The sequence below is a fragment of the Trichosurus vulpecula genome, chromosome 5 (genome assembly GCF_011100635.1).
Source record: "Trichosurus vulpecula isolate mTriVul1 chromosome 5, mTriVul1.pri, whole genome shotgun sequence".
NCBI lineage: Eukaryota > Metazoa > Chordata > Mammalia > Diprotodontia > Phalangeridae > Trichosurus > Trichosurus vulpecula.
Genome location: NC_050577.1, coordinates 247,716,923 through 247,741,945, shown reverse-complemented (window position 1 = coordinate 247,741,945; position 25,023 = coordinate 247,716,923). Strand labels below are relative to the sequence as shown.

At 37.4% G+C, this 25,023-nt stretch overlaps 1 protein-coding gene across 1 annotated transcript in view; it reads left to right on the top strand.

Annotated features, from left to right (window-relative positions):
• LGR5 (leucine rich repeat containing G protein-coupled receptor 5) overlaps window positions 1-25,023 on the top strand; it is a 196,204-nt gene that overhangs the window by 129,071 nt on the left and 42,110 nt on the right. Inside the window, exons 5-6 of the mRNA XM_036761684.1 lie at window positions 20,384-20,599; window positions 23,192-23,263. Coding sequence (XP_036617579.1) covers window positions 20,384-20,599; window positions 23,192-23,263 — 288 coding nt within the window. The remainder of the gene's footprint in view (window positions 1-20,383; window positions 20,600-23,191; window positions 23,264-25,023) is intronic.

Sequence of the window (25,023 nt, the reverse complement as noted above, 5' to 3'; positions counted from 1 at the left end):
GTTCAGTAGAGTAAACTACCTATGCCTAACATCACAAAGCTAGTAAGTAACAGCAAAATCCGGTCCTTCAACTCCATATCCAATTATTTTTTTCTACTCCACAGGGAAAATAAGTCTTAATTTTTATTACTATGGTACTCAGTAATTTTTCAGACCAGATTTTCTGACCAGATTTCTGACTTTGGGCAAATCATTTTGCCTCTGTGGGCCTCAGTTTCCTTGTCTCTAAAATGAAGTCTCTTCTATCTCTAAATCCTAGAATCTTAGGAAAAGGCATAAAAAACCTGAGCAAATCATAGAACTATGTAAAACCAGTGAAGTCTGGCTATGACCTTGTACATTCTGGTTTTCAGATTTAGTCTATTATTGAAGAAGGAGTTAGATAATTGCACAGAAGAGTCAAGCAATTGGAGGGAGAGGAGAGAGTAGGAACAGTAAGAAGGTCTGGGTGTAGACTAAATAACTAAACTATCATCCTAATTGGCCACATTTTGCTACTAAATACATTTTCTAATATAGTAAGCTTTACTCTGAACCCCTAGAAAAATGGAGCCTTCCTTCTCAGAAAGCAATTTATCCAGACTAGCTCATTTAATAGCCTATGTGATAGCAACAGCAACAATCAATACAATGATCTGAGACAATTCCAAAAGACTCTTGATGAAAAATGCTATCCATTTCCAGAGAGAGAGAGAAAGAAAGAGAGAGAGAGAGAGAGAGAGAGATCTGATGAACTTTGCAGATTGAAGCATACTTCTTTCACTTCATTTTTCTTGCTTTCATTTTTCTGCAACATAGCTAATATTGAAATATGTTTTGCATGACTTCATATGTATAATTGATATCATATTGCTTTGCCTTTTCAATGGGTGGGGGAAAGGATGGAGGGAGACAGAATTTTGAACTCAAAAATTTTTTTAAATGAATATTAAACATAAAGAATATCAATTTGGAAACACACAAAATTAAAACAACAACCACAATAACTAGGATTTATATAACACTTTAGAGTTTGCCAAGCATTTTATATTTTCTCATGTGATGCTCCCAGTAACCCTGTGAAATAGGTGCTACCATTATCTCCATTTTATAAATGAGGAAAGTGTGATCAAGACGGGTTAGGTGCCTTGCCCAGGTTCATACAAATAATAAGTGGCCAAGGTGAGATTTGAACTCAGGTCTTCCTAACTCTAAGTCCAGCCATATAGCCACCTTAATAGCAATAACTATTCCCTCACGGTAATTTTTTAGATTGTGTCTCAGTGACAAAGGAAACTCCTGATGAGGAAACTCCTTTTACCAATGTAGGTCAGCCAATGTCAGTCAATTTATAGTCTTAGATAGTTGTCTAGGGAGCACCGAAACATTAAATTATCTGCCCAGGATCATACTGCAATCAGTGAAGTGGTGGGCCTTAAACTAAGTTTTCCTGACTTAAAGTCAGACTCTCTCTTCACTGTGCCCCGTTGCCTTTCGTTGCAGGTTTGCATGAGTAACAGGGATCACCTGACTAGGGAAGGCACCGAGCAAGAGGAAGAATGAAATTCTAGAGGCATTAGAAACCAGCATATACGAAAAAGTAGAACTATGTGGTGCTTAGTCAGTCCACCACCATTTACTAAGTGCCTACCATGAGCCAGGTCTTGGGCTAAGAAGTAAGGATACAAGGAAGGTCTAAAGACAGTTTTTGCCCTAAAGGAGCTATAGATAAAATAGGGGAGACAACGTGCAAACATCACATACCAACGAGACATGTACAGAAGCAGCTGGCTATAGTCCCAGAGGTAAGGCACTAAGATTGAGAAAGACTGGGAAAGGCAATAACTGGAGTTAGTGCAGGGCATGGAGGTGTTTTAACCTTCAAGAGTTAGTTGAGTTTCAGACCTAGGATAAAGAGCAAAAAGGAAGCCTTTTTGCATATTGGCATATGTCACTATTGGCAATGTGACTACTTCCTCTATCTGGTCACAGGTGGGAGAAAATAAAAGTATAAACCTGCAGAGCAAAGGATATCCAAACACCTTTCTCATTTTCCCTGTGACCATGGGAAAGTAAGTTAGTTAGTCAATAAAGATTTATTGAACACTTACTATGGGCCAGACTTTGTGCTAAGCTCTAGGGACACAAAAACATGCAAAAGACAATCTCTATCTTCAAGAAACTCATAATGTAATAGAGAAAAGTCTGTTAACCTCTCTGAATGTAAATTTTCTCATCTGTAAAATCGATAATCATTCATCCAATGTGCGTTAATGATAAGATGAATAGCATTTAACTGACACTTTAAAGTTTTCAAAGTGCTTTAAAAATTCATCATATTTGATCCTCACAACAGCCCATTGCTATCCCCATTTTACAGATAAAGTAACAGAGGTAGACAGAGGTTAAATGACAATAAGTGTCTGAGGTATAATTTGAATTCATTTATTAAGTACCTACTATGTGCAAGGCACTATGGTAGGCACTGGATTTACAAGGACAAGAATTTTTAAAATCCCCAGTATCAAGAAGCCCACATTCAGACAGGTAAATAAAGACAATATCATTTCAGAGGAGGGAGAGACCTAACTGGAGGAATGAGGGACAGCACACATAGCTGAATGAGTTGAATCTTGGAGGAAGCTCAGGCTGAAGGACAGAGCTGAGGCGGAAGTGCAGAAATTTAGGACAGCCTGTTCAAAGGTACCAAGGCAGGAGTTTGCGGATAAAGTGTCCCGATTCGTCTGCAATAGAGAATAAGTGAGGAGTTGTAATGTGAAATTTTGAGTCAGATTTTGAAAAGTCTAAAATGCCATAGTAATAATACTTGTCCAGCCTACCTCTTTTCATTGAGGCAGATCAACCCACCTAAAAATAAGTCCTTGAGAGTTGTCAGAGGCATATAAAAGTTAAGTGATTTACCCAGGGTTTCACAGAAAGAATCCAAGGTAGGATTATAACCTATTTCTCCCTGACTCCAAGCCCAATATTTTATCCACTATGCCAAAATGCCTCCAAAATAATGACTCAAAATATACAAAGGAAATGAAACTCCTTACAAAAAAAAGAATATATTCCTGCACCATTGAGGTTTTAAGCCTGAATTTCTGACCAAATTTTAAATTCAACAAATATTTGTCAAACACTTACTGCATGCCGGCACTCTGCTAAGCACTGTAGAGGATATTAAAGAACCATAATAATTCACATTTACATAGGTTTTAAAATGGAGCACATTCCCCTCTTAATTCTAGTTGCTTCCCTTTCTTATTTACTGCCGATTTATCCTATATATATAGCTCGTTTGTATGTATTTGTTTGCATGTTCTCTCCAACAGACTGAGAGCTCCTTGAGGTCTGAGGAGCTGTCTTCTGCGTCTTTTTGTGTCCTCAGTGGTTAGCATAGTGCCTGATGACCAGTGAGCACTTACTATTTATTGAAGGACTGATTGATTCCTCCTAATAAGCCTGTGATATAGAAAAGTTCAAGATTATCACAAGATTTCAAGTCTGAATATTACCTAGGAGGAAAATATTGATTCTATTGATAAGAATGAGAAATGTGATGTGAACCCCCAATTTACAGGGGAGGAAGTTAAGGCTCAGAAAATTTAAGTGATTTGTTCATGGTCACCTACTTGGTGAAAAACAGAGCTGATATTCAAAGCCATAGCTCTTCAGTTCAAGGCCTCATTCAGAGTTTCTTCACCATAGTATGATAGGTTCTTGGCCTTCAAGTCACTTACAATCTTAAGGAAAATGCAGATTTTTAAATAATGAATACATGGAGAATAGTATGAAAGTAAGCAGAGTTGAGAAAAGGAATATACATAATAACAATGTAAATGGAAAGTACAAAAGTCTTAAAACAATTAAAAATTACAAGGTACAAGCATGGGCCCAAAGAAGAGATGCAAGACACCTCCTTGGGGTACATAGTAGTGGAATCTCTGGATCAAAGAGTATGGATATTTTATTTTATTGACAATTTCATGTGGTATGGTGGAAAGACACTGACTGGAGTCAAAGGATTTGGGTTCAGTATCACGTGGTAACCTTGGACAATTCAACTGAGCCTCAGGTTCTTCATCTGAAAAATTAACTAGATGACCTCTGAGGGGATTGGGGCTCACAAGTGTGGACCATTTATTATATTTTCAGATAATTTTGATGTGCTGTGTGGTTTTGCCAAATTTTTTTCTCATGTCATCTTCTTTTTTTCTTTAAAAAAAAATTTTTTTGTTGTATAATATGGCTCTCTGGGAGGGGTTAGGAAGAGTGATACAAGGAAAAATATAAGCAATGTAAAAACCAAAGATACCAATTACATTTTTTAAAAAAAGAAATAGACAGGGAAGGCTTCAAAGAATAGATGAGATGAGCTGGGCCTTGAAAGTTTGGACAGGAGAAGGGCATTCTAGGTGAAAAGGAACATGTGAGCAAGCGACTATTGAACGATCCGAGCAGAAATGAGTACCAGCAGGTGTGGGTGATGATGACGAAACCAGGTTAACTAACTAGAGAGTAGACAGCGAGAGATAAGATTAGATTAATAAATTATTGTAGATCCTTGGCCAGGGAAGTAACATGATAAAAGAAAGATTATGAGAGCAATAATGTCCCAAAGCTGTTCAGAAAGGATCAGTTAAAGAGAGGAGACCAGTTAGAGGTTCTAGGTGGTGTGGGGGGATAGATTGCTTGATTCGGAGTCACGAAGACTTGAATTCAAATCCTGCCTCAAAATTCTCCAGCTGTGTGATCCTGAGCAAGACACTTGACCTCTCTCAGCCTCTGTAAGATGGGGATCAGAGCACCTGAATCACAGGATTGTTAGGATTAAGTGAGAAGATATTGTCATGAGGCTCAAACGAGATCATTTTAAAGTGCTTAGCACAGAGAAATTGCTACATAAATGTTAGTTATCATTATTACTATATGTAAAGCACTTTGAAAACCTTAAAGTATTATTGAAATATTAGCCACAAAAAAATAAATAAATAAATGAATGAATGAATGAATGAATAAATGAACAAATAAATAAATAAATAAATAGGAAGAAATATTAGCCACAGAATCAGACTTCAATCCTTGAATACTTGAATATAGACTTCAAGAATGTGTGATTTTCATAGGCGTGGTGCTTCCTCCACTGAAGGAGGTCACCAGACTTCCATTTCAATCTACCAATTTTTCCAGCCAAGAGAATTGGCCCCTTGTGGCCAACTCTCAGTGACAAGAACGTAGCCCGTGTAGACCTTGGACAGCAGACACAGAGTCAGCGGATATTAGACCACACTCAAATCCTATCCAGCTTGATAGGACTTAGCAGAGCATGTACTCTGCTGGTATGGCCACCCCAAACCAGAAACATCTCTCCCCATCTCCAATGTGCAACAATGACCTATAAAAAAGACCAGGACGTAAGTGACAGAAGATTACAGAGTTACAGAATCTCAGAAAAACTACAGAAACCATTTAGAGCAGGCAGGGTCTGTGGGTAGATTTTAAGTGGTCTTCGTACTTAGATGGGAGGAAATACGTACCTTTATTTCATTATGGTTTGGTTTCCTTTGCAATCCTCTGTATTTCATTTTATGCATTTAAAAACACCGCTCTGAGAGAGTCTATAGGCTTCACAAGACTACACACACACACACACACACACAAAAGGGGGAAGGGTCAAAACCCCTTAAATAGCCTAGAGCCTAAAGTATAAAATATAGTATAAATAGCCTAGTGCCAATAAATTTTGGTTGTTAATTTAAAATTTAAAGACTTGACCGTGGGAATAAAGGCAAAGGAATGATACAAGAGATATTCCAAAGAGAGAATGGAGAAGACCCAGTAAAGCAGCAGCTAGGTGAGCAGTAGATAGATCAGTGGGCCAGGAATCAGGAAGACCTGAGTTCAAATCTAGCCTCAAACACTGACTAGTTGTATGTCTCTGAGCAAATCACTTAACCTCTCTCTGTCTAAGTTTCCACAACTGTAAACTTGGGTGGGGGGGGGTGGTACTAGTAATACCTACCTCCTAGAATTATTGTGAGAATCAAATAAGATAATATTTATACAATGCTCAGCACAGTGTCTGGCACATAGTAGGTGCTTAATAAATGTGTGTTTCCTCTCCATCCCCCATGAGCAATTAGATATTGGCAATAATGTAATAAGAAAAGTTCAAGATTGTCACAAGATTTCAAGTCTGAATATTACCTAGGAGGAAAATATTGATTCCATTGATAAGAATGAGAAATTGTTTTCCGTGAAGAGAAGAGAAATTTAAAAAAAAAAACATTGCCTTTCTCATATTCTCAGAGACTTAGAACTAGAAGGAACCTCAGAGGCCATATGGTCCAACCCCCTTCTTTTAGAGATAAGAAAACTGAGTCCCCTGAGAGATTGTGACTTGCCCAAGGTCACACTGATGGAAAGTGACAAAGTAGGAAATTGAAACCAGGTGTTCTGTCTCCAGACCTAGAGTGTTTTTTTTTCCTATTGAATTACACTGCCCCTCTAACAATTTGGTGTAGTATTTTCCCTATAAAAAAAATCACATCGCTAGAAATACTGTAAGACACAAAGTATCATAATAGAAGCTATATTACTTGTTAGAACGTTTTGCTGCTTAAATGAGGATTTTTTTTTTACATATTGCATAGAAGTAAAGGGTCTTCTACTGACTGGTTTGCACATTTTGTTGAGCTGGTAAAATTTAGATTTGGATGCTGTATTGTTTCAATAAGCCCATAGAATTTGTTAATCCAAAATAGATGAGACAGATGGAATTTTACCTTTCCAAAGCCCCCAGGTCTAACACTGAATCCTCTTCATATCATCCACATACAATCTACTGGAAAAGTTAAGTGAAAAAAATAATTTTGAAAAAAAACTCCCCCCAAATGAGACAAATCAGAAACTAACCATTACAGGTAATCAGTGTGTTTGTGTGACATGTATAGAGCTACTGTGTTCCCATTACATGCCATGCTCTGTTTGGACATGGAACCCCAGAAAGCCATGCTATTTCTGTTGGGTGCCGACTACACAAACATCAAGTACTACACAAACATTAGACCACAACAAAAATCACCCTGACATTAATGGGCAGAATGGATACATCCAGAGCAAATGTCATGGTGGTAAATAATGTCGTTGCAATGAAAAATCTCTTTACAACCAATAAAATTCCAAGGCACATCCAGGGAACAAATTTATTTCAAGGAATTTTATCATGATAAAATAATGCATATATTTCCATTAACTTTAGTATAATAGAATTGGTCTATAAGCTGAAACCATTTCATAATTATAATGAAGTAACAACCTAGAATACTTGAGTATCTTGCCCTGAATAAATTCCCTTTTGTCTCTCCACTGCTTAAAAATCGCTTCCCTTGCTGCCACCCCCAAATAAATCTCACTAAAATTGAACTATGTATAGTAGAGTTAATTATTTAAAAGCTGTTAAAGAACAACTAAGTTGTTAATCTATCTCTTCATTCACCAAAATATGTACTGGGGATATTAATAACATAAAAGCCAAGGCTTTGTGTGTGTACGTGCGTGTGTGTCTCTTTTAATCTTAAGAATCTTTAAATAGCTACTCTAAAATACATGGGGCTGGAACAGGGGGCCTACAGGTTCCCATCCTGCTCTGGGAACATCTATGAACTAACTGTATCATTTTTAATGTCTTTATTTTTTTTGAGCAATTTGTGTTAATAATTGACATTATTATGGCTTATCTCAGATGTGGAATTAGCCAAGATCAATAGCTTATCTTTTGACAGGTGCTTTCTTCCTTGTGGTTAACTGTTCATCAAAGGCATTAACAAACAAAGGCAGACGTTTACAGGAGACATTAGTAAGATGTTGTATAAGATATATAAAGAGGCAATTTGTAGAAAAACGATGGTTTAAAAAAACAATGGGGGCAATCATGTGGAAGCTTAGAACTTGGAAGTCATATTCTATTAATTCAGTTTCTATATCAAAGGCTTGGCGTGTGTGTGTCTGTGTGTGTATGTGTGCACATGCGTGCATGTTTGGGGATTTTTTGGCAAGAATTATCCGACACCGAAGCCTGAATGATTTTCCTTCAGACGTAATCTCATCAAGTATAAGCTTGCATTATTTTTTAAATTTATTTTTAATTCACAGAACAATACAAGCCTTTCCATGATACAGTAAAATAAGAAAGATGATTTCACATGAAACTGCAAATCTACCTAGTACAACTTGCTTTCCCTCCAAATATACAATAAAGTTATCATGTAAATTTCTTTTTTTTCCTTTTTTTCTTGCCTCTCCCCCCTCCCCCCTAGAGATGGCTACCATTAGACACAAACAGGTATATACATGTAAAATTATTCTATACATACTTCTATTTATCAGTTCTTTCTCTGGATGCAAATAGCATCTTTCTTCATATGTCCTTTATTTTAATTTGTGTATTTATAATAGTCAAAATGACTTAGTCACTCAAAGTCGTTCTTAAATAGCACTGCTATTTCTTTATACGATGTTCTCTCGGTTCTGCTCACTTCACTCTGAGTAAGCAAAGGAAAAAGAACCCGACCATAAGTATAACCTTGCCTTATGCAGATCATATGATATAGCACACAAAAAAAGGTACTGGACTTGGGCAAAGATCAGGGTTTGGATCACCCATTGGATCAACTGCAGCAAATTGTTTAACCCTTTTAAGCCTAAGTTTCTGCCTCTTTAAAATGAAGATAATGAAATAACAAGTTTAAATGTATATCTATATGTGTACATGTACATATATATATATGTATAAAAGAAATAATAGGCTCAATGATTTTAGAACATGGAAAGACTTGCACAAAATGATGAAGAGTGAAATGAGCAGAACCAAGAGAACACCGTATACAGTAACACCAATATTGTTTTAAGAATGACTTTAAGCAAATAAGTTATTTTGTCTCTTATAAACACTCAAATTAGCTATAAAGGACATATGAAAACTCTATCTGCATCCAAAGAAAGAATTGACAAGTAGAAGCATGTATAGAATAATTACAAATATGTAGGCATGTACGTGTATGTATACATACATGTGTATGTGCATATGTGTATATGTGTGTATATATTTATTTGCATATATTTTTGTAACTAATGGTAGCCATCTCTAGTGCATGGGGAAGGGGATGGAAGAAAAAAATTTACATGATAATTTTGCTGTATATTTAAAAGGAATAGAAAGTTGCATATAGCAGATTTGCAGTTTCATGTACAATCATCTTTTTTATTGTACTATGTTATGGAAGTGCTTGTTTATTCCATAAATTAAGAAGAAAAGAAAAGAAAGAACTGGGGATAATAATGTTTGTACAACCCATCTCAAAGGCCTGTTATGAGGAAAGCACTCTGAGCCTTAAAGCATTGTGTAAATGTGAGTTATTGTTATTTTTATTATGAGAAATTAGAGAAATATTAATCCCAGGCTACAAGTCAAATTGAAGCAGTGTTTCCTAGCTTGTAATCCTCTGACCAATGTGACATAAATTCCCACCTTGGAGGCTATCTAGTCCAACCCCCATAATTGAACAGGTAAGAAACTTTATCACAGAGAAGTCATTTCTTACCCAGGGTCACACAGTAAATAAGTATCTGAAGTGGGAAAGTGTTCGTGGGATCAGAGATTTCAGGGATCTCAGACGCTGTCTCATCTAACCTCCTCATTTTAAAAGTGAGAAATTGAGTCCAAGACAAGTTAAATGAGGTCAATGAGTATCTGAGATTGGGTTCTAATCCAAGTCTTCCTGAGTCCCATGTGCTATCTACTATGCTGTCTTTTGCCTTAAGTCTCTGATGCTTTTTGCCTAAAGTCTCCGATGCTTTGGTCTACAAACAAAGGGGAGTGAGGCAAGATCACACGTGCAATTCCAACTACCAGAGAGGCTGAGGCTGGCCAAGACCTTGGACTCAGGGGTTTTGAGCTGCAGTGCACTAAGACGTTTGAATGTCTGCACTAAATTCAGGATTATGATGAGCCCCTTGGATGCTGGACCACCAACTTTCCTAAGCTGGTTTTCCAAACCAGCCCAGATTGGAAATGCAGAATGTCAAAGGTCCCGTGCTAATCATTAGAGAGAGTATCTTGAGTTGCCACAGCATTTTCAAAAAAAAAAATGAGATGAGGGGACAGTCTAAGAAAGAAAAGAAAAAGAGAAGGGAAGGCAAGAGAAGGGAAGGCAAGGGAAAGCAAGGGAGGGCAAGGGAAGGGGAGGGAAATGATATAATAAATGTAACATGAAATTACATTTCAAATGTGTTTTCATCTACTACTGCTTAGTTAGTTACTCATGCTTTTCTTCACATGCCGACAGATATTGGATTTTCTAAGTTGATTTAAAGATAATATAAAGCTTATGCAGGAAGCCAGACTGATAGGATATGAGCTCTTTGTTTATTTATCAACTAGGACACACCTTGTACCTTGCCACCTGCTTTGTCAGTAACTCTTCCTAAGAGCCACCTGTAGGTGTGACAAGAATTAACTACTCACACCTATTCAGCCTTGGAGTCCTCTATAAAGATTAAATCTGGTAATAGCTTCCAAGTATGGATGGATCATCTCCCATACTCTGAACTCAATTTAGACCATGAATACCCTGTGTCTCTCAGGTATACAAAGCAGAATTTGGCGGGGGGGGAGTATATCACATTGGGTATTTTCTAAGAGTGCCAGAAAATCTCAAGCTAGATGCATGAAAAAATATATGCTTAATAATAACTCATAGTTATTATTAACTATGCTTATAAAGTGCTTATAAAGTTTACTAGCACTTTCCTATGAGGTAGGCTGTGCAAATGTATTATCCGCATTTTATAGATGAAGAAACTAAGATTCTAAAGAAATTTAAGTGACTTAATAGTATTAGCTAGCATTTCGAAAGCACTTTACACATGCTGTTACCATCTGTTTTATCGATGAAGAAGCTGAAGCATAGAAGAAAGTCAGTGAATAATGCTTGTTTTAAGTCATTTCTCAGTCGTGTCCAATTCTTCATGACTCTATTTGGGGTTTTCTTGCAAAGATACTGGAGTAGTTTGCCATTTCCTTCTCCAGCTCATTTTACAAATAAGGAAACTGAGGCAAACAGGGTTAAGTGATTTACCCAGGGTCACACCGCTAGTGAGTGTCTGAGGCCAGATTTGAACTCAGGAAGATGAGTCTCCCTGACTCCAAGGCCAGTGCTCTATACATGGTACCACCTAGCTGCCCTTTGATAATTATAGTCAGCATTTATATAGAGAACTTTTAAGAGTCATAAAGCACTTTACATATATTACCTCATTTGATTCTCACAACAATCCTGTGAGGTGGATGCTACTGTTATCCCCATTTTACAGGTGAGGAGGGTGAGGAGAGGTTGTGATTTTCTTAGGGTTGCACAGCCAGTCAGTGTCTGAGGCAGGATTTGAACTCATGGACTCCTGACTCCAAGTCCAGCATTCTACCCACTGCTTGCCCAGGGCCCAAGGCCACACAGCTAGAAACTGTTGAATCCAGGATAAGAGCTAGGTCTCCTGATTCTAAACTTAATTGAACAAACATTTAATTCTAAAGCATCTACTATGTGGTACAGTTGAAAGCATGCCAGACTTGGGGCCAGGAGGTGGGTTCAAATCCCACTTCAGACACTTATTAATTGTATAACCATAGGCAGCCCACTTAATTTCTCTGGGACTAGATTTCGCTATCTGTAAAGTGAAGGAATCATACTCAATGACCTCTGAATTCTCTTCCAGCTCCAGATCTAAAATGTTATGTACAAGGTACTATGCTAATCACTAAGGCACAAAAGAAAAGGGTGGAGTGGGGCAGAGAGAGAAAGGAATGGCCACTGCCCTCAAAAGGCTTACAGTCTAAAATGTATTCTTTCCACTATGACATCATAAATCTTTTCACTGTACCATAGGTACTTTTTTGTGCCTTACCCCAGGCAGCTTCATTTAGACATTCACACAGACGTGCCCAAACTCGCACTTTTCCCTTTGGATGCCAAATTGATATCAGATATTAAATCTCCACCTGCCCATGCCCCAGACATGGTTACTAATTCTTTATTGCTAATTGTATAATGGTATATAACAGACAAGGGTACCATCTAGGAAGAGGGACTGAATGACATCTAAGTATTTTGTTTGGTCAGTTTCCTTATGAAAAGCAGACCTTTTTTTTAAAGGTCTTTTATAGAGAAGTCCAGTCTGCAATGCTAAGCTCTTATGAGTGCTTTTTTAAAAAGCACCAGAAAACACTGACATTTCGCTGACATTTAAGGTTATTAATTTGTGCAGCCTGAAGCAATTCTGGGGATAGCTTTGGAAGCTACTTGTCATTTCATAGACTGCTCGTCATTTTTACCAATGGTAATAAAGAGGTGAGGAGGAGGAAAGAACACTGACTAGAATCAGAGAACCGCAGTTTGCAGCCCAACGTTGATACTTATTCACCGGGTAAACTTACTTAGCTCCTTCTCAGTGTCCTCTAGCACACCCCACAGCTGCGGGCATTCCCCAAGGCTCTGTCCTGGACCCTCTTCTTTCTCTATCTTTGTGATCTCATCAGCTCCCATGGGTTTAACTATCCTTCCATCTAAACCCTTCCCTCTTCCAAACTTTCCTATTTCTATCAAGGGTACCACCATCCTTCCAGTCTCCCAGCTTTGTAATTTCAAAATTATTCTGAACTCCACTCTCTCTCACTGCACACATCCAATCAGTTGCCAAATCTTGCTATTTCTGCCTTCAGAATATCTCTCACATCTAACCCCCTCTCTGGACTCACCACCTCTCGATTACCGTTATAATAGCCTCCTAATTGGTTTCTCTGCCTTAAGGTTCTCTATACTTCAGTCCATTTAACTTAAGCATATGAACATGTGACTCTTCAACTCAATTAATTCCATTGTATCCTAGTACCTAGAATAAAATTTAAACTCCTCTGGTCAGTTTTTGAAGCCATGCGTATACAACCTGGCCCCAACCTATCTTCCCAGCCTCATTGGACAATACTCTCCCTCTGGAACTCTGTCATCTAGCCAAAAAGGCTTTATCTCTATTCCTCTCCCATGACATTCCATCTACTGTCTTCATGCCTTTGCCTTGGACATCCCCAATGCCTGAAATACACTCAACTCCTTTCCTCCTCCTTACAGAATCCCTCTCTTCCTTTAGGATGTGTCTCAAGGGGAAAGGATTCTTCTATACAAAAATAGGTGTAGCAGCTCTTTTTATAGTGTGAAAGAACTGGAAGCTAAAGGGGTACCCATTAATTGGGGCCTGGCAGAACAAATTAGGATAGATGGATGTTAGAGAATATTATTGTTCATTTAGAAATTATGAAAGTTACAGTTTTAGAGAATCTTCAGAAGATTTTTATGAACTTAGAGAATCTTCAGAAGATTTTTATGAACTGATATAAAGTGAAGTAAGCAAGACAAGAAGAAAAATTTATATGATAATCCCAACATGGTAAAAACAAATAGCTTTGAAAAACTTTTCAATTCCAAAGGACTAGCCATTTTTGGACACATACAAAACAGGAACTTGTTTTGCTTGACTATGCATATTTGTTACAAAAAATTTTGTGTCTGTGTGTGTCTGTGTGTGTGTGTTTTCCCAATACAGGGAGATGTGAAGGAGAAAAAAAATTTTATTTGAAATGTGTTAATTGCACTTTGACTCCCCAAATGCTAGTGCCCTCTCTCCCAAACTACTTTGTAAATATTTATATTTATATTTTTAACTTTATGTTGATCCTCTATGTATAATATATATGTGTTTGTAATTGTTTCCTCTGTTAGAACATACCATATTTCCCCACATATAAGATGCATCTTAATTTGGGGGCCCAAAATTTGAAAAAAATGTATTACATAAAGTTATTGAACTCAGGTTTTGTTCATCTGTTCAAACCTTCCAGGCATCTTTTGGGCAAGTCTGGTGCACGTATGCATGCTTAGTCCATTCCGTTTCATGAACCCAAAGTGCCAATTGTGTCCTCCTTTGAAATCAGTAACTTCTTTTTCATCAGCAATTCTTCTTGCCTCATGCTGAACCATCTTTGTGGACACAGGAATTCCAATTGCCCTTTGCTCTTCAATCCATATCTTCAATTCCCTCTCTAAATCAGGCCATTTTGCTAACTTGCCTCTCATGGCCTTCTTCTGCCATGGCATTTTCAGTAGGGTTTCTTCGTCCCATAGCCAGTCTCGGATTGTTTTCTCAGTTGGAGGGGGACCATACTTACGTTCAGCAGTACAATTTCCATTCACTTTTGCAAACTGGATCACTTTTAACTTGAATTCAGCACTGTACGAAAATCTTTTCTGAGCCATTTCTGGGCAGAACGTGGCAAAACATAACCTAATATACCGGTAACAAATGTGAAACAATGAGCACAAAGACAACAAGCGCAAAAAAAGCGGGAAATGCAAGTAAAAATATCTACAACCACTGTATAAGACGCAACCAGTTTTTAGACCCCAAATTTTTCCAAAAAGGGTGTGTCTTATACATGGGGAAATATGGTAGTTCCTCGAGAATAAGGTTTATTCCAGTCTCTGTACTTGCATCTTCAGTACCAGCACAGTTCCTAAATAAATATTTGATTGACTAATTCTCTGTAAATTAATCAGATTCATCTATATAATAAATGTAATATTAATATATAGTATATAACATATAGATTCAACTATATGATAAAATAATGACTAGGATTTACATTGCACCTTAAGATTAGCAAAGTGCTTTAAAAATATTATCTTATTTGATTCTCACAACAACCTGGGAGGCAGGTACTGTTATTATCACCTTTGCTTTACAGATGAGGACATACCGTGAGCTCCTCAAGTGTAGGGAATGTTTTTGATCTCCAATGCTTAACACAGTGCCTGGCACATAGAAGGCACTTAATCAATGCTCATTAACCAACTGGCTGTCTGACTTACCCAGAGTCACATGGCAACTAAGTGTCTGAAGCAAAATTTGAACTCAGCTCCTTCTGATGGCAGGCACCTAGCTGCCCCAAGTTTTTCTACTGAGCTTCAGTTACAGCAATTGCCCATTGAATATTTCAAACTGGACGTCCCAGTGGCATCTGGGTATAGACTCAGTCCTGTCTGATACTCCAGGTTCAGAAATGGAACAAAATGAGACACCCAGGAACCATTTTAGCAATTCACAAAAAGAGGTTTACTTAACCATCCATAGAAATATATTAAGCATCAAGGACACAACATGGATTGTGTTGAGTGCAGTTTCCTTATGTTTGTGTTGGCCACACTGGTCAAACCCTTGCCTCTTCATAGGCTAGCTTTTTATACTCTGGCTGCCAGGAAGCTTATCAATAGCCTCAGCCTCAGTCTTCTGGGATAATTCGAAATAAGTCTCAAGGATAATTTTAATACCTTTTAAAGAAAAACTAGCAAAGCCTTACATGACAGCTATTGTTCATAGGCAGCTAGGTGGCATAGTACATAGGGTGACCTGAAGTCAGGCAGACCTGGGTTCAAATCTGCCCTCAGACGCTTACTACGACTAATAATAATATTTATATAATATTATATATATATAATATTATATATATATTATATATATAATATTATAATATATAATATTATATATATTATATATATAATATTATAATATATAATATTATATACCTACCATATGCCCAACACCATGCTGAGCATTTTACAAATATCTCATTTGATCCTAGCACCTACCCCCACAGTGTTGTAGGGTTCAAATGAAATAATAGAGGTAGGAATGCTTTGCATACTTTGTAGTGATATTCAAATGCTGGCTGTTATTATTATTATTATTATTATTATTATTATCATTATTATTATTATTATTATTATTATTATTACCATGCCACACATCTCCAGCTTAGAATGTCCAAAACAGAACGTCTTTCCCCAAACTCACCTGTCTTCCAAATTTTCCTGTTTCTAGCAAACACATCACCATGCCTCCATTCTCCAAGGTTTGTAACCTTGATGTTATCCTCACTCCACAAATCCAATCAGTGGGTAAATCTTGGGGTTCCTACCTCCATGACATTTCTTTCATGGGCACCCTTCTCCTTACCCAACACAGCCCTCAACACCTCTCACCTACATTATTGCAACAGCTTCTTAACCGGGCTCCCTTCTTCATGTCTCTCCCACTCCTCAGGCAAAATTTCTCTGACAAAATCACAGGTTTAGACTAAAAACAAAAAAATTAAGTTTCAATCTTTTAAGTAATAGCAATTCAAAGATAATGAAACCATCTTTAGAACAGAGGTGGTTTCTTTTTGTTTTTAACCCAAACACCAAATATATATAGCGCTTTGCACCTAGTGGATATTGCTGAGTTAAATTGAATTGTTAAATAAATTATGCTCCATAAATGTAATAGAATACTATTTTTGCCATATGGTTTTATGTAAATTAAAGGGTTGCAAGTATTCTCTTTTTTTATTTTTTAGTTTATTTATTTTTAATTTTCAACATTCACTTCCATAAGTTTTAAATTTTCTCCCCCTCCCCAAGATGGCATGCAATCCAACATAGGCTCTACATTCCCTTTTTTATTTTTGTTTAATCAATAAGGGTTAATTTTCTCACTGTCCTACTTCCATAACTCCTCTGGGAGGGAAAAAAAAGGAAAAACAAAACTCTTATAACAAACATATATAGTCAAGCAAAACATTCCTACATTGGCCATACGCAAGAATAAATGTAATATTTTTTTCATCTTGAGTCCATCGCTGGATAAATATATATATATATATATATATATATGAAAGGGAAGAGTTCAGAAAACCATAGGAAGACTTGAATGAACTGATTCAGGGTGAAGTAAGCAGAAGCAGGAGAACAATTTCTACAATAACTACAACACTTTGAAAAAACAAATTCAGAAAGACTTAAGAAATGCAATGACCAACCAGAAAACTAATGATAAGCCCATGCCACCCCCATCTTGATGAAAAGGTGATATACTCAAGATAGAGAATCTACCACATATTTTTAGAAGGGGCCAATGTTGGAATTTGTTTTGCTTGATTGTATGTATTTGTTACAAAGGTGTTTTTTTTCTTCCCACCTCAACCTCCCCATGAAGGATTGAGTTTAGAGGAAGAAAAAAATTAATACCTGTTAATTGGAAAAATAAACTGAAACCTCTTAGTTCACATCCACCATATCACAGTTTTAAAAAAAAAGTGTTATATGTCCAGTTAAACCAAACAATTACCTTCCAGCCCCTAAGCAAACTATTCCTAATTTTAGAACATAAGCCTAGTGTTGCCTGAACAGAAGAGAAACAGTATTGAGTTTTCCTAAACATTTCCAGCTCCATTTATTGACAGAACCTTATGCTGTTTTAGAAGTGGAGTTTCTGCTGCTTGACATGTCAGTTATTATACTGGAAATTTAATTGTAAGAGGGCCTTTGACACTGAACCTTTAAAATTTGTTCCAACTGACCTTCTCTGAGTTATTTGCCAGAATCTGGCCTGGTGCCTCAGGAGAGACAATTTGTTCCCATTCAGTGGGTAGGCATAGGGACCAGGAGACAGAGCTGACCTGACATTATGGACTAAAAATGAGGAAGCCCCTTTAAATAAAGAGATTAGTTGCCTACCCTAAAGAGTTTCCCCTATCTCCAAACTGTTTGAGTTTGGTTTGCAGAGGAATTATTTTGTTATCCTGGTATGCTTCCTGCATCTGTTTAGTCTTAAAGGCTTCCAAAAAAAATTTTTCAGAATCCATTTGTACTTTTCTAAATATCCTTCTAGTGTATAGCAAGTTTTGAAATGAATTCTTTAAAAAAAAAAAAGACAGATTTTAAAGTGGACTCATATGCCAGCCAGGAGTAGAAAAATATGTATATAAGCTGTCAGAAGCATATAAGAATCATATTGATTTTATTGACCATCTATACTTCATCCGGGATTTCACCAGACCAGCATTCATAACTTTTGTCATTTCAAGGCAAGAAATGGAGGTGGCCAAATTCCAGCTCTTGGTAGAGTTGGATCCAGGTGAAAAGAATGTGTCATATGTGCGCCCCCTGCTGGCTTTGGCACAACACCCTCTCATTAGCCAGTACGACATTTAGAGAGACATGGCCACATGAACTCCAATGACTGGTGGGCAGAAAAGGAAGGAAATGCCAACGAGGCCATCGATTTTATTATTCATTGGAAATGTCATTAGAACTTGTATCCAACAAAAGTGAAAAAGGGGGAAAAAGCTAGGATCAGTAACAGATGTTATCTGTTTTGGGATTTTTTTTAATGGCATGGAATGCTATTGGGGGTATTTTAATGGTATTTTAATGGTAATGACATTTAATGGTATTGATTTTTTAATGCTGTTGAATGGTATCAGCTAAAAAGAAAACTCACTCCTCCTTGGTCAACAATGTGCCTTTGAAGTCATTGTAACTGCCATTCAAACTTGAGATAATCATTTCTGAGGCTTAACCGAACTAGCAGTAACCAATAGGCTCAGCCATCTAGAGCTGATAGAGACCTTAGAGGGCAGCTAATGCAGAGGTGTCAGACCTAGAAATGGGAGGTAGATGGGCCAGCTAATTTATACTCTTTGACCCAGCAATACAGCTATTAGGTCTGTTTCCCAAGGTGATCAGGGAAAAAGGAAAAGAACCTTTATGTTCTAAAATAGTTATAGCAGCTCTCTTTGTGGTGGCAAAGAACTGGAAATTAAAGGGATGCCCATCAATTGGGGGATGGCTAAACAAGTTGTGGTATATGATTGTAATGGAATACTACTGAGCTGTAAGAAATGATGAGCTGGTTGGTTTTAGAAAAACATGGAAAGACTTGCATGAAATGGTCATTGTCCTTCATTCTTGAAGAGGATCAAAATGACATCACTATGCTAGAGTCAAGTTACAGTGTGTCCAACTGCAGCTGATCAGACCTATACAAGCTTGGAATGTTCTGCCACAAGTGGGCTACAAATAGTCCATGTGAACATTTGGAGTGTTCTCTAAATTTGCACATCTCACATTTCTTTTGAGCTACTTCAATTCCGCTTTGCTCACAGAGAACAGCACCTTCTCTGATGAGGACATGCTGTGCTGAACAATTCTGTGCCAGTGTCTCCCATGTCACACAATTATTTCCAAACTTCTTAAGAGAGACCTTGAAAGTGTCCTTATGAATAATGAAGAGTGAAATGAGCAGAACCAACAGAATGTTGTATACAGTAACAGCAAAATTGTCTGAAGAACATTTGTGAACAACCAAGTTATTCTGGGTATTATGAATATTCAAATCAACTACAAAGGACTTATGAAGGAAGATGCTATCCAACTCCAGAGAAAGAACTGATAAATAGAAGTATGCATAATATGGTTTTACGTCTATTTATATTATCTGTGTCAAATGGCAACCTTAAATAGTATAGGGTGGAGAGGGAGGGAATGAGACAATTTGGAATCTAATTTTTAAAAATTATATATTAAGGTCTTTGTGGGCCACATATTGATTTAGCTTTAAAATGTAATGTTATCTACATTTTATTGCATTTTTATGTATTTTGTAAAATATTTGCCACTTACATTTTAATCTGTTTCTGGCAATATGTGAGCTTGCTGTGGTCTCCAGGGGCCACATATTTGACCTCTCTAATCTAGTCCAACACCTTTATTTTACAGATGAGGAAACTAAGATCCAGGGATGCTAAATTACTTACCTAAGGTCACCCAGGGATGGGTTTAGAACAGATCATAGGCAGCATTTGAACCCAGTTACTCTGACTCCAAAACCAGTGGTCTTCCCATTGTACCTATATGTCCTTAATTTGTGGTCAAGAGATAAGCATTCATTTTGTATTACAGAACTATCTCCTGGTTTCATGAAAAAAGCTAAAAGGTCAGCAATCCTGAATCCTCAGCCTTCTGAAGCGATGACCTCCTCCCAGTTAAAAGCTTACCGACTGAATACCACTAAAAGGAGAATGATTTGAACTTGATCCAACCTGACTGGTAGTCTAAGATTCAAAGAGAATCCTAGAATCTGAATTGTTTAGCTGGAAGACCTAAGACTTCATCTTGTTGAACAGATGAAGAACACAAGAGGATAAGAGAGAAGATACCATACCATGGAGTGGTTTATAAATGGTCTATAATACCCATTTTCTGTTGCAATTTATAACAAAAGTCCAAATCCATTTTTCTTATTAATTAACCAATCAAATGTGAACTCTAGATATCAGAAGACCCTGGAGCCAGAGAACAAAGACAAAGTGAAGCCCCCTTTTACACATACTTGGATCATCAGTCCATTGCCGCATCTCAGATAAGTTTGTTGCCATGTTTCCGCTAACATTTTGCTTTCTTTTTTTCCTAAGGCGTTTGGATGCCAACCAAATCAACTTCGTCCCACCCAATTGCTTTAATGGCCTGATCTCCCTGAGACACCTGTGGCTTGATGACAACTCTTTGACCGAAATCCCTGTCCAGGCTTTTAGGAGTCTATCGGCATTGCAGGCCATGACCTTAGCTCTGAACAAAATCCACCACATACCAGACTATGCCTTTGGAAACCTCTCCAGTTTGGTAGTACTGTAAGTTTTATTGATTTCTTTTTTCTAAAAAAAAAAGAAAACTTTCTGATTCTACTATATAGCATAGATTTTAAAATGCAGAGCTCTCAAACTTTGATCAGGATTTTAAGGTGCGATTTTCCCCCTCCCAAAGACAAAGCATGCACATACCATGGAGTGGTTTATAAATGGTCTATTTTTTTAACATCCATTTGTATTACAATTTATTTTTTAATTTTAAATTTATTTATTTTTGGTTTTCAACATTCATTTCCACAAGATTTTGAGTTGCAAATTTTCTCCCCATCTCTACCCTACCCTCCACCCCAAGATGGCATGTATTCTGATTGCCCCTTTCCCCAGTCTGCCTTCCCTTCTATCACCCCACTCCCCCTGCCTTATCCTCTTCCCCTGTATTTCTTTGTAGGGCCAGATAGATTTCTATACCCCATTGCCTGTATATCTTATTGCCTAGTTGCATGTAATTTATCACAATTTATAACAAAAGTCCAAGTCTCTTTTTCTTATTAATCAACCTATCAATATGTGAGCATGTACTATGTTCAATGCATTTGTATTATTTTAAAGTTCTTTTTTTCTGAGACATGTAAATTTATTTTCTTATTTAATTGAGTATTTTCTCAAATAGCATTTATAAAAATAAATGGTCTTACAGTTAGGAGCTGTGAAGACAGTGATTATCAGAGGGGTAACTGAAGGGGGCAGTAGGGACTTCCCCTCAGACCACTGAGATGATCCAAGTTAGGTCAGATTAAGCATCTGGGTAGCGCAGTGGATAGAGCTCTGGGCCAAGAGTTAGGAAGATCTGAGTTCAAATCTAGCTTTGGACATTTGGGCAGGTCACTTAACCTCTGTTTGTCTCAGTTTCCTCAACTGTGAAATGGGGATAGTAAGGGCACTTACTTTACAGAGTTGTTATAGGATCAAATGAGATAATAAGTGTAAAAAGTACTTAGCACGGTGTCTGGCACCTTCACTTAGATGTAGAAGGTACTCACAAGTTTGTACTCCCTCAGTAGAAACAACTGAGCTTAGCATCTAGAAGCAAGAATAAGAAGGTACGAGGTGATATGCTTTCTTCCACCTGCCCCCTACCATTACCCTCTCTTCACCATCCCCAAGCTACAGCACCTCATACCTGTCCTGGCTCTGCTCTTCTCATCCTCCACCCTAATATAGCAATAATGTCCCAGGGTCTTTACACCCTTTCCCTTAACTAGATTTGTCTTTGACTCGTGATTTGAGGGTCATTCCTTGCTGCTTGCCCTAACACCAAAATTGCTAGTGATAGCTCTGAGTCAGGTCAAGCCAAATCAACAAGCATTTATAAAATGCCTACTATGTGCCAGGCACTGTGCTAAGCACTGGAGATACAAAGGCAAACACACACACACACACACACACACACACACACACACACACACACACACTTGCTCTCAAGGAGCTATATAGAATGAATACTGGTTCCGGGAAGTAGGAGTTGGTTAACCTCACATGAAGTACTAATAAATCTTTTAGAAAATGAACCACAGTCTCATAGGATAAGTAATTTATGGTAATTTTATCATGTAACTTCTCATGCTAACCTGGCTACCCTGAAGGTTGCAAAGTGCTTTAGATATATTGCATCATTTAAAAGACACCTAATATGCTGTTCTTCAAATAGAAAGATGATACTGACCCACCGTTCCATGAGGGTAGGAATTGCTTCATTCTTTGAATTTGTACATCCAGCATTTAGTATTGTACCTGCCACATAGTAGGTGCTTTTGACGATTGATTGATTGATTGATTCGTAGGACATGCATTCCAGTGGTGGTGATAGGTTGATATGGATCCTTCCATATTTCTCTACACAATTCATCGTGTGACCAATTTCCAAAATTCTTGTTAGGAATTTAGAATTTTACCATGGAATACAAGCATACCATGTGGTCTCTATAGGGATCCATTCTATGACTTCTTTAGCATGCCAATCTAATCCACTGAGCTGATATGTGGTTATTCCATGCCTCCATAACATTAAGTGAGCTAATCTCTTTGGACAACAAATTAATCTATAAACTGTCACTTGATATTGATACAGGAATGTGCTATTGATTGAATGCATAGTGAAAGCCTTCAGTTTTAACATAGCCCTACATTAGTAAACCTAGGACCTCCACAAACTGCCCTACTCCTCTTTAGGTCCCGCCCTCAAAGAATTTGGGTTTAGCAATGACAAGGAAGCCATCGAGTCAAGGCAAATCATCTGAATCCTCCTTCTCAAAATCACACTCTGTTTTTTAGGACCCAACCTAATAGGATTTTTAGTTGACCTGTACAATGCTTGTGTCATATCAGTATGTATTTTCTGACCTTCCAACTCAAAAGAAATCAATATTTACCTATTAAATTTAAAGTCAAGGTACAGAATCAGCTCTGTGTTTATGTTTGAATGAAAGGAAAAATACAGGCCCTCCCTCTGGCTTTTTTTTTTTGCAAAGCATTATTTGTATGTGTTTTCTTTTGATTATCCCGATCAAAATGTTTTGCCTAAATCCACTGTGTTCGATGTGCTCCCCTGACTGTGTCCTTAATGTTCTCCTACAGACATCTCCATAACAATAAGATCTACTCCCTGGGAAAGAAATGTTTTGATGGACTCCACAGCCTAGAGACTTTGTGAGTTGACCTCTTAATTGTTTCCCTTTTTCAGTGTTTTCACTAATATTCTGAAGAATCAAAACAGCTTTAAAACCAAAACGTGCTTTTTGGCCTTGAGTGTGTTGTTTACAAAAGATATAATGCACATACATGTACACACACACACACACACACACACACACACATACACACACTCATTTCTAAAAAAAAAAAAACTAAACTAAAATTTGAAGGACCAATAATTTAATCTGGAAATTATTAAGGAGTGCATTATCAGCAAAGCAAAACACATTCTGAATCACTCTGTCCATAAACATTTATTAAATTGCCTACTATGTGCCAGGTACTGTATAGTGAAAATCACAGTATGATTAGGGGGAAAAATTATTTTAAGGGATCAGTTCAGTGTCATCCCTCAGGTTTATTATTACTGAGTTCAGATCTACCTTCACAAGAGAAGAAGCAAGAAAATTTCATCAACAGATATCTCAAAAAAAAAAAATCAGTAATGGCCAAGAAGTCATACTGAGGAATTTAGGATCCAAATTAAGAGACAGTTCAAAAGAATAATTCTAGGAACTCAGTAATGACCTTTGTATCAGGGATAGATCACAGAATGATAATAGTAAGAAAAATGGCTGGCATAAAGAACAACTAACCATTTACAAAGAGTTTTGTATATATATTTTGATACAATAGGGAGACTGATAACCCCAAATCAGATAACCACTGGCTTCTAAGCCAGCTCCAGGCTGACCAACATAGTGAAAAAGGTACCAGGCTACCAATAGCAGCTGAAGAAGTTTCAACCATTAGGTCCTCAAGTGGGCAGGGAAGGGGACACAGACTAATCTAGACTAGTTTAGATGCCCCTGGTCTACACTATTGGTTCAAGTCATGAATGGGGAAAAGGAAAACCCTCCATCATCACTTTGGAATCCATTACTCATATGCCAGTCTAGTTCAACACAAAAGCAACAGGGAAAGTACATGTGATTACTCTAGTTTCTTCCACAAATGCTTCTTTGGGGGGAGCCATCCGTATTGATTGCTTTTATGGACAGCAGGAACTAGTAATGGTTGATCTTACAGAATCAAGTAAGGGATTCCTCTCAGACACCAAGAGAGCAGGCAAGCAATGTGTAGAATGAGGATGGAACCATCATGTTTTGCGAATAATTAAAATGTCCTACACAAAGAAGAGCTAAGAATCTTGGCAACCATAAATTAATACACTAGTTCCTATGCTTCTGAGCCAAGTTCAGCATTCCTGGTTTCATTAAAAAGAATACAAGCAAATTTCAGTAGTGATCCCCACTACATCCTCTTTGTTCTTTACTCACAAAGAACTAGCAAGGGCCCATGATGACCTATGTCTGGGAAGCTTAACACCCTAAGGCTTTGTGATGATAATATTTGTGATAATATGAAATATTATAATACCTGTAAAATACTTAGCACAGTGTCTGGTACATAGTAGGCACTTAACGTGTGTATGTTCCTTTTCTCTTCCCCTTCCCTTCATATCAAGTTTGTGCAAGAATTTCTTTTTTGTATAAGTCTGTAGAAGATATGTTAATCGGTGCTATCATTCTCCCAAAGTACTACTTCCTTCCTCCCCCCTACTGGAAATCAAGTAATTTATAAGGGCCCAAGCCTCATTTAATCAAAACATAGCATCTGGAGGGATTTACCAACAGGAAGGAAATTTATGTCCACAACCAACATTATTTCCTGCCTGCCATGTGGCTTAGTGATGGTTTGTACCAGACAAATGT